This window comes from Camellia sinensis, chromosome 7 (genome assembly GCF_055761805.1).
Source record: "Camellia sinensis isolate YWXY chromosome 7, ASM5576180v1, whole genome shotgun sequence".
Lineage (NCBI taxonomy): Eukaryota > Viridiplantae > Streptophyta > Magnoliopsida > Ericales > Theaceae > Camellia > Camellia sinensis.
In genome coordinates, this window is record NC_138967.1 from 110,382,969 (window position 1) to 110,392,827 (window position 9,859).

Here is a 9,859-nt window from a genome sequence, read left to right on the forward strand (position 1 = left end):
CTTTTTGTGCTAGAGTCATGAAAGCAAAATATTTTCCTAATGTTAATGTGCTTTACAAAAAAAATTATTAATTGAGTCAAGAGTATCACGTGATCATATTCCTTATCAATCACAATTTATCATATTTTTTATATTTCTTAATTATTCAACATAAATTTATGAGTTCACCACCTCACCAATCACGATATTAAGATACCATGTGACGGTACCCCGACTTCTCTGCTTCATGCTTTACCTGAGAAAAAGGGGCATCATGGGCTGATGGGACATCAGTGAAGCTATTATACGTTTTTCAAATAAATAAAGAAAGAAAAAATCACGGAAGAAAGACTTCTAGACCCCAATAGAGCCAAGGCTTCGGAAGCCAACCTAAAGTATTTGAACAGGGGGCTTATATGGCCTATAGGGTCTAAATCTAGCCTCTCAGTATGGGAGGATCGTTGGGTGAGTCTATTTATGCTGTGTATGATTGGAAAATTTAGAGAAAGATTTGAAAAGAAAAATAAAAAAGATAGGTAAATTATGAATAAAACATGTCTAGTTTCACACACCTTTTTTCTTTTCTTTTCTAAATCTCTCCTCAAATTCCCCAATCAAACACAGCATTAAGGTCGTTTGATTTTCATTTTGGGCTAAAAAATAAATAAATAAATAAATAAAATAAAATAAAAAGAGTTAAAAAATTACAAAAGGATGAAAATCACAAAAAGACAAATATATATATATATATATATATAATTTCAAAACCAAAATGCCAAACAAGAATACTAAACGACTAAAAAAGTCTGAAGTTAAAAAAGTCAAAAAAATTAAAAAGTCAATTAAAAAAATCATTACCAAACAAGCACTTAAACTTTTTTTGTTTTTTGTTTTGAACGAGCCATTTAAGCTTTACTTGATTCACCTGTGTAAGTTTAGATCTACCTCTCTGGTCTTTCGGCTTAGCCTACTAATGTTTATTCGCTGCTCTAATCATATAATATTTTCCTTTTTATCACTCTGGTGTATGTGGAAAGCTAGGTTATCTTTATTTGAGAACGAATAAAATATCACTCAATGGACGAAATTTCATACAAACAAGTAATACAACACTGCAGGAACTAGAAGTCTTTTTTTTTTTTTTTTAGAACCACTCTTAAAGCATTGGGTGTTCTCCATGTTGCAAATTCTTGTATACCAGACACTCACATGTGCTGAATGCAGATGGTATGAGCAGCTTGTGGGGTTTCAAGTTCCTTTATTCATATCAAATGGACTGCCCTACCCAATGGTTTTGTGAAATTAAATGTTGATTTTGCAGCTCCTTGGTTAGTAGGGTTTGGTGGTATTTTCCATCGTCGTAATGAGATAGATAGGTAGTTGTATATTCGCTTTTTTGTTAAAAAAATTGTTTAACAACAATTGGCTACATCAGTAAAATGTGGGCAGTTCGTGAGGGCCTTTTATGTGCCAAGGCTAGAGGGATACTTCGACTTATGAAAAAACCTACTCCATTATGGTTTTTCCATGTATTTCGTAGGAAGGAAGTTCGTCATCACAAGCTGGAGAAGCTTTTTTCTGGACAGCCTAGCTCTAGCACAAGGGTTTGAAGCTTCACAGCTTCATTTTATATACCGAGAAGTCAATTTTGTTGCAGATGCCTAGGCTAAATTTGTAATTCAGCACATACCATTGGCTATAGACATAAATACGAGTCTAATGTTTTTGAGGCCTTTTTTGTAATTGGATGTGTTGGGTGCTTCTCGGTGAACAAGCCGTGTCTAATCCTAAACTTAGTACTAAGGTGGTGTTGTTAATATAATTTTCTTTCCTTTGAGTTCAATATATATATTAACAATCTAGAAGAGATAAGCAGCCCTGAATGTCTCCTCCTCCAATCCCATCAAAGGTTTGTCCACCCTTCCAAGCCAGATATCAAACATAAGCTTAAAGATGAACCAAAATGAAGCAAGACTTCACCCACTATAGAAGATTGGATTTGGTACTAACACTAGCATTCCCAGTTTTTCCAAGCCAAGTTTATAAACTCACAATGGCCTTAGATTGGCACATCACAGGGCTGAAATTTAAGGCTCCGACACTGTTCAAACTGATTGTATGAAAACAACTCAACCGACTGATTGGACTCTTGCATCAACAAGGGTCCAAGTTTTTTGGCAAGTTGCTTATAGCAAATTCAAGTTCACTATCCTATCATTTGTATGGTTTCTAGTCTGGTGCATCAACAAGGGTCCAAGTTTAGGTTAAGCTCTTCAAAATAAAACAAACTTCAATGTTGGTGGGCATTTTTCCAAAAAATAACAATACAAAAATATTTATTAAAAAAAAAAAAAAAACACAACAACAACAACAGCAGAGGAATAGCTCATTCTATAAAACACTGCATATTTTAACAAAGAGAATAATAAATTACTGAATTTTGCTAGTTGTAGACTAGTCAACTGTGATTCAGGGGGTGAAAATTCAAGTCTAATTTGAGAAAGAAAGAGAGCTTGACTGAAGCTTTCCGTAAATGTTGGATGGGGCTTAAATTAAATTAAAGAAACAATGGGAATAAAGAACCCACCCAAAATAAAAATGACAATTTCGGGGCTAAGACGCACCAGTGTGAAGACTATACTCAAGTTTTTGCATTCCTAGTGAAGTCAATGCAAGTTTGGCAGCTGCAGTCTGAAAAGCGACATACTTCACATCCAAAACACACACAAGAGGTGCAGCCTTTGCATGTCGGACAACGGAGGCAGCCCCTATAAACCCTGCGACTTGCCCTTTCTTCATCATTATCACAATTTATTCTGTGGCAAAAATAAGCAGTTAGTCACATGAATCCATAATTTCAATTTTGAACGTGTACATAAAATGGTAGCTCAAGCACAGTAATATATTTAAGAAACTAACATAAATTAGACAAGTTTTTTTCAATTTAACCTTCCCCACAGTGTTTCACAGTTCCAGTTAAGCTAGCACAGCAAACTATGAAGCACTGATAGTTCTAGAGTTGTATCTGAATCATAACCATATCAGATAGCAAAAGATACTCGCAGATATCCAATGCATAATAGACATATCAGATATTTAATGTCAATGTTGAGAAATATCAGATATTTTTTCAAACACTCATAGGTAAACTATCCAAACTATTATGAAATTGAAAATGCAATAATTTTAGCATAGTATTATAAAAAAAAATGTTAGAATAAAAACAAGAAAAATTTTTCAATGTTATATTTCTTTCCAAAGAAGAAAATAATGAATTAAAGTAGTATCTTATGAAAATAACTTTTTTTTTAAAATTGACAAACCACACGGTATGTCAGACACGTATTTTGGCATGTCCCAAGTGTGCCTGACATGAGTGCAGCAAATAAAATGGAAAGTTTGTGCTTCATAGTAAGTGAAATCTCTCAAATTTCAAAATAAACACCAAAAGGCATACATGCAGTGAATAAATTGTCAAGGACAATTATTACCATTTTAGGTTAGACTATAGAATTTGGTGGCTTGATCTATGAAATGAGATAAAAGATACTGTTAACGAATGCATCCATGTTGTCACTTTCCCTAGATGTCAAAAAGTTGTGATTTTCTGTAATTTCATATACTGATATAAATAGAAATCCACAATTATTCTTACAAGAATAGAGAAACATCTATGCACATGCAACATAACCTGACATTTCAGAGTTTTTCAGCCATCTCCTTGGGGCAGTGTTATTTCTAGCACCAATTAGTGATGTCAACATTCTTCATATGCCACATTGTCATTATATTAAATGAAAGATTTTAGCATGATTGAATTGCTCTAAAAAATAAATAAATAACTAAAAAATAAAAGAAGAAGAAGAAGACGACGACGAAGAAAGACGTGATCTTTCTAGTGTTTGTTACATTGGTGACACTACTGGCTCCAACATCCTCCAACAGATTGTCATGTTATCCATTGCCAAATTGGGCTGCAAACAAACCATGAACAACTAGAACTCGGCTTGTCTGCTAAATGAACAAGCTCGAACCAAATTTTTAGGTTCATTAGGTGATCAAGTTGAGCTCAAGTAGAACAAAGCCCAGCTCAAATAGGCCAGCGAACACAAGAATATATAAATTTATTTTGATTAAATTTTACATTTACATACTTTTATTAATTTATTTTATTTTATTTTATTTTTTGTTTATGTTTGGTATTTTGTATAAATTTACATATTTGATTGATAAACCTTATAATAATATAAGCAACATTCTTTTATATTTTCCTCATAATCTTACCTTCTTCTTCTTTTTTACTTTTAATGTTAATGTTAATTAGGTTTAATTTTTTCTATTCCATGCACAAGCTCGACCAAATGATACCTTCCACAACCATGATGAGAGGAATATCGGTGTCTGATGAAACTTAGGCAGTTATCAAACTCGTATAAGTTCATATTTCAATGTTTTACCAGCCAATCCAACCTTCCTTTTTTTAATCTCTAAAATCTTTGGATCATGGCAGGCACGTGAACAACCTTCACGTATTTAAAAAGATAAGGCATCATCTATTATTATCTATCTGTACTTATGTTAATACAATCAAGGGTGCTTAAACTTTGCCTCCTAAAGTATTGGTCATTGCTCTTTATATTTTCCCGATTGAGCCATTAAACTATTGTTTTTCCCAATGTGAACTAATTGATGACTATCATCCAATTAGCTGACAAAAAATACCACGTGCTACTTATCTCACTCTAACCAAGCAGTCCATTGAATTAAGGAAAAGAAAATAACAAAGTTACATTTTACCCTTTATGTATTCTAACTAAGAGCGTTGGGTGGATAGCATATGTAAACAAAATTGTGTACTTTATGGGGGTAAGGAAGAGAGATTGAAAGATAAGAAAACACCATAAGGATTACTTATTCCAATAAAAAAGAAAATAATGAATTATAACTACTATAATTATATTGTAATTATGACCAAGCCAGGTTATACTAAAATATATGATTTATTAAAATTGTTGGAATCATTACAATGAATTCAAGGAATCAAACTCAGAGATACTGGAAAGAATTTTCCCTTGCATGTGAGAAAGGCACTAAGAAGGAAATAGAATAGAACTAGGCATAACGGATTGATAAAAGAACCATTTCCCCCAAACTTTAAAGCAACCTCTTCTTCACCATAGCTACGTACAACTATATTGGCATTATAGACAAATACAATTCCATGATAAGTGATCTTTCTGGAGGCTCCAACAAATGTAAGTATCTAAAATACTAAGACCATTCAAAGAATAAGAAATTTAATGATTGCCTAAAATTCCTGCAAGCTCAACAGAGGTGGCAAATTGAAGAGGCCAAATTTATTCACTGACTGAAGCATATAAAAGATGTAAGGAGGTATTCTTTTTTATCAGCAGTAACTGAGGTCTTCTTAGACAATCAGGCATCTTATCAACAACATAAGATGCCGCAATGGTCAGAGCTGTGTACAGCATCAAAAATTAAAGGCATGTCAGGTTGGTGTACTAGAATCATCAAAAGAAGCTAAACAAGTTTTCTATTTTAATGACAAGCTAGCCTAACATAAGAAAATCATCTCCATTCACCATACCTACATCTTAATGTATGAGGACCAGAGTTTTAAAAGGCTTTCTTGAGGCTCGCCGCGATGCTCGCCTCGCCTTGAGGCTAAGGTAAAATGCATTAAGACTTTGATTTTTAGGCATTACTCTCCAAAGGCTTGCGCATCATAGTTTGAGACATGCGCCTTAAGCGCGCTTTTTACGCTTTTTGTGCATAAGCATGTGAGGAGTATGCACATGCATAAGTTGTCCTGGGCATTTGTTAAACTTAGTCTATTAGATTGTTTAAACATAAAAAATTAAAAAGAATCCATTTTTACAACTATATTCTACAGGAAAAATTAAGTAAATGATCAATCAAGAAAAACACAGTTAATGGTCAAGTGAGAAGCTCAATTACTGAAGTTAAGAATATCGATTTCTCTTTCAGTAAAGGAAAACTTCCTTCTATGCAGTAAAATGTTCAATGCATTAAAACGAAAAGTATTTACATATTTATATTTAATTTTGTTTTTATTTTTTTAACTATTTAAAAATATTTAATTTATTCAGTAAATATTAAAATTTGAAATCTGAAATGCTTACGCCTCAACGCCTTGAGGCTTACGCCTCGCCACATGAGAGGTAAAACGCCTTAAAGTACGCATTCGCCTTTAAAAACTTTGATGAGGACAAGTTCATCATCAATGAAATAACCACATAAATTTTACCTTTATGCTCAACAAATAAACTTGGACATATAGTCCTGTCCTGTAAACTGATGATGGCTGTTCCTTTAAAAAAAGAAGGAAAAAACAAAAAACAAAACAAAACAAAAAGAAGACTAGAAGGTCCCACATTCACAACACCAGCCGAACTGAACATGCTAAATCCTCAACAATTGATTTGGCATAAAAGAAAGGCTACAAGCAACAGGAATTGCTTACTTAACATGCTGAATGCATGAGAAGTGAATAAATCAACTCACTAAAGTTATCTTGTGGGTGTGAATATGGGAAAGAACATAAGATGAAGAAACAAATTATTCTGCAAGATAACAGTTCAGCGGTAGCCACACGAGATTACGAAATAGCGAGTAACGATGCTTTCAGCAATCTAACTGAGGCCAGCCCACATCAAATTTATATCAGGGACATATTTATAGCAATAAAAGAAGATAAATTATGGACAAATGTTGCCTTATATTAATAACAAAAGTTTTTATGCTCCAAACTGATACCAATAAATATAGACAGTTAACAGCCATAGTAAAATGTGCACAAAGTTAACTTTTGTAGGGTGGAAAAGGCCTTCGATGATGCAAGATAGAAAAATAAATAAAAATAACAATAATAAAAATAAAAATAAAAATTACCGTGCACCCCTAAGAGTACTCAAGCAACAATTCATTTAGTCGAGTACAAGGGAACATACTTGTCATATGGGATATCAGCACATTTCCAATTCACATCTGCCAAGGCATCATGATATATCCGGCATTCCTCTTTGGTGCGGAGATGGAACCTGCGGTCTTTGTTACACCTAGTGCAGCAAACAAACTCATCACGATGACAAACTCGGCCATTGTGTGATCTATGGGACCTATTGGAACCTTTTGATGCTTGATTGTAATATTTAAGCAGCAGTGTCTTGTACAAAGGAACCTTCTCCCCATTAACAATGACCCAGACATTATTCTTCCACTTCCTAGCTGTTTCTCTACCAGAATGCTTCTCAAATGCAGCGGGGGTCAACTTATCTAGTAATGAACGAAAAATCATAAACAAATTAGTAAAGCGAAGAAAACATATTCATTAAATAAGAGAAAAATAGCACATAACAAAACTAACAGTCCAACAGAAAAACAACGAATTTGAAATCCCCATGTAGTTCTATGCTTCTATTGTTCAAAAACAATAAGTGTCCAATACTAAATGCTAATTTCTCACAAATGCTTAAAAAGAAATAACCTGCCTAACAAGGCCAATGATACAATAAGAACAACTGGGCAGCAGACATCTTTATCAGTTAAAAGAAAATGTTGGATGAATAGGCATTGAAGACTTGAAGTCATGCTTGCAGTTGTGACAACTTAAAAGATAACTGAGAGCAAGGAAACTACTTGGCCTACTAATCTGTTACAACTGCTCCTCCTAAAAGGAGAATAGACCCAGCCTTCAGAGTGGTTCAGCCTTCTGCCTAGCATACAAATTTGTAATTGCAATCTTGTAGTTTCAGTAAAACTTCATTCCTCAGCCCAATTCTACACATTAATACAACATTAATTCTTCTTGTGCTTGTAGAAGAAAAAGAAAATTGGGCTATTTCAATTAGGTGCAATTTTGGCTTGAGGACCCATTGTAAAGCACCACAGCAGAAAGATATTAGTCATACAAAGAAGCAATGAAGCCCTTCCATGATCACTCTCTTGTCCCTATTGTCATAAAAAGCACAACAGCAATGATGTACCATAGCAAACAAGAATATTTCATAGTCAAAATCAATGTAGAAAAACAACCATGCTATATGATAAACCAAATACTAAATCAAACATTAAATTTGAAACCCAAAAACAATTGCATCTACAACACCCACATTGAAAAGAGTAACCCAATCACAGAAGACCATGTTTCTGCGCCATTTTGTAGAATGAGATCAAAGAAAAGTGGTTCACACAGACAAATCAACATACACTTGAAGTGTACAAAAGAAAAAAGGAAGTAAATTTCAAAATGCGATTCAAACCCATGAATAAGAAGCAACAAAGAATCACATTTCATCGTAAAAGAACACAAGACAACACAGAGTGACACTCATCAACTTGAAAACCAGTGTAGCAGAGAATATATAAACTCGCAATATCATATGCATATTGTTCGAACCCATTTTCCGAATAGGGTAGGGAAGAGACCTTCCTGACAACCAGGGGTACATTCACAACTGATTTCGAGATCACCAGTGATAAAAACCCTAAGCGTCCCAACAGCATCACCGTACCGATGGCTCGTACACCCACACGTGACTTCCACAAAATCGTCTCTTCGATTGAACCCACTCATCTCTTTCACTTCCTCTTCACTGAACATCGTAGAAACAGTCGCACCGTTTTCTCTCTCCACAACATTCTCCATATCCAGTGTGTGTGTGTGTGTGTGTGTCTCTCTCTCTCTCGGTCTCAAACCCTGTTATCTTTATACCCAAAAAACACAGAAAATAGAAAGAAAATCAGATACGCAAAATGCGTATGCTGAGAGTCAAGTGATATGTATATATATATATATATATAGATATAGGTATATAGGTACAAATGCAAAGAGAAAAAGAGAGAGAGAGAGAGAGAGAGGAAGGACCCAGAAAACCAGAAAGAGAGGGAAATCTCAACAAGCACGCATCTCCAAGAGTGAGTGCGAGAGATCTGGTGGAGAAAAGAAAACGTTGAAAAAGGAGTTAGAGAGAGAGAGAAAGAGGTGTGTTTCGGTGATGCTATTTGTTGAGTGAATGAGCTGGCGAAGGGGCGCAAACTGCTGTTGTTTTGTGAAGGAAAATTGAAGGGTTAAAGAAAGGTCTCTCTCTCTCTCTCACTCTCTCTCAAAGGGGGTTAGAGAGATAGTAGGCTGCTACTTGCATGACATGAGATGGAAAAATGGAAAAATGGAAAACCGAATGTGACATGTGTATGAGGAAAATTATTCAGGTAAGGGATATTAATTTTTTTTACTAATGTTGTGTTTGGTTAGAGAATTAAGGATGAATTTGAAGAGATAAAGGAAAAAATTAGGTGAAATATGAATAAAATATATTTACATTTTCTTTAGTTCCACACACATTTTCTCTTTCATTTTTTAAATCTCTCTCTAAATCCCACAACTAAACACAACTTAAATGAATGATCAAATGTTTTATATGAGTGTGAATTTCGTACTTATGTAAAATATTTGATTATTCATTTGTTAAAAAATTTGAGACTTATAATATTTTTCAAAATTATTTGGTACTCATGGTCATCATATATGTTTACATTCTTTATTAATTATTACATATCATGTTTTTTTATTATTTCTCAATTATTCAAGATAAAATCATGAGCTTCATATTCTTCACAAATTAGAACATCCTTGAGGTACCACGTAATTGTACCCCTAAAATCACCATAAGAAAAAAAAATAAAAACAAAAAAACACTATTAACTCAGAATTTAACATTAGATTAAAAATTAGTGGTTTAGACTTTGATTCTAAGTATAAAATGAATCTAAATTATTATTGACGATTTTAGTAAATTTATTGATAAAAATTTTGAATTTGTAATATATAGAAAAATGT

General features: G+C 33.7%; 1 protein-coding gene across 1 annotated transcript; it reads right to left on the bottom strand.

Annotated features, from left to right (window-relative positions):
- Positions 1-2,352: 2,352 nt before the first annotated feature.
- On the bottom strand, positions 2,353-9,190 carry LOC114259452 (protein ULTRAPETALA 1). The gene is made up of 4 exons (XM_082879075.1): positions 8,888-9,190; positions 8,449-8,726; positions 6,972-7,296; positions 2,353-2,795 (listed from the first exon to the last, which is right to left on the bottom strand). Exons 2-4 carry the CDS (start codon positions 8,666-8,668, stop codon positions 2,621-2,623), a joined length of 720 nt encoding a protein of 239 aa, XP_082735201.1. The 5' UTR covers positions 8,669-8,726; positions 8,888-9,190; the 3' UTR covers positions 2,353-2,620.
- Positions 9,191-9,859: the final 669 nt, after the last annotated feature.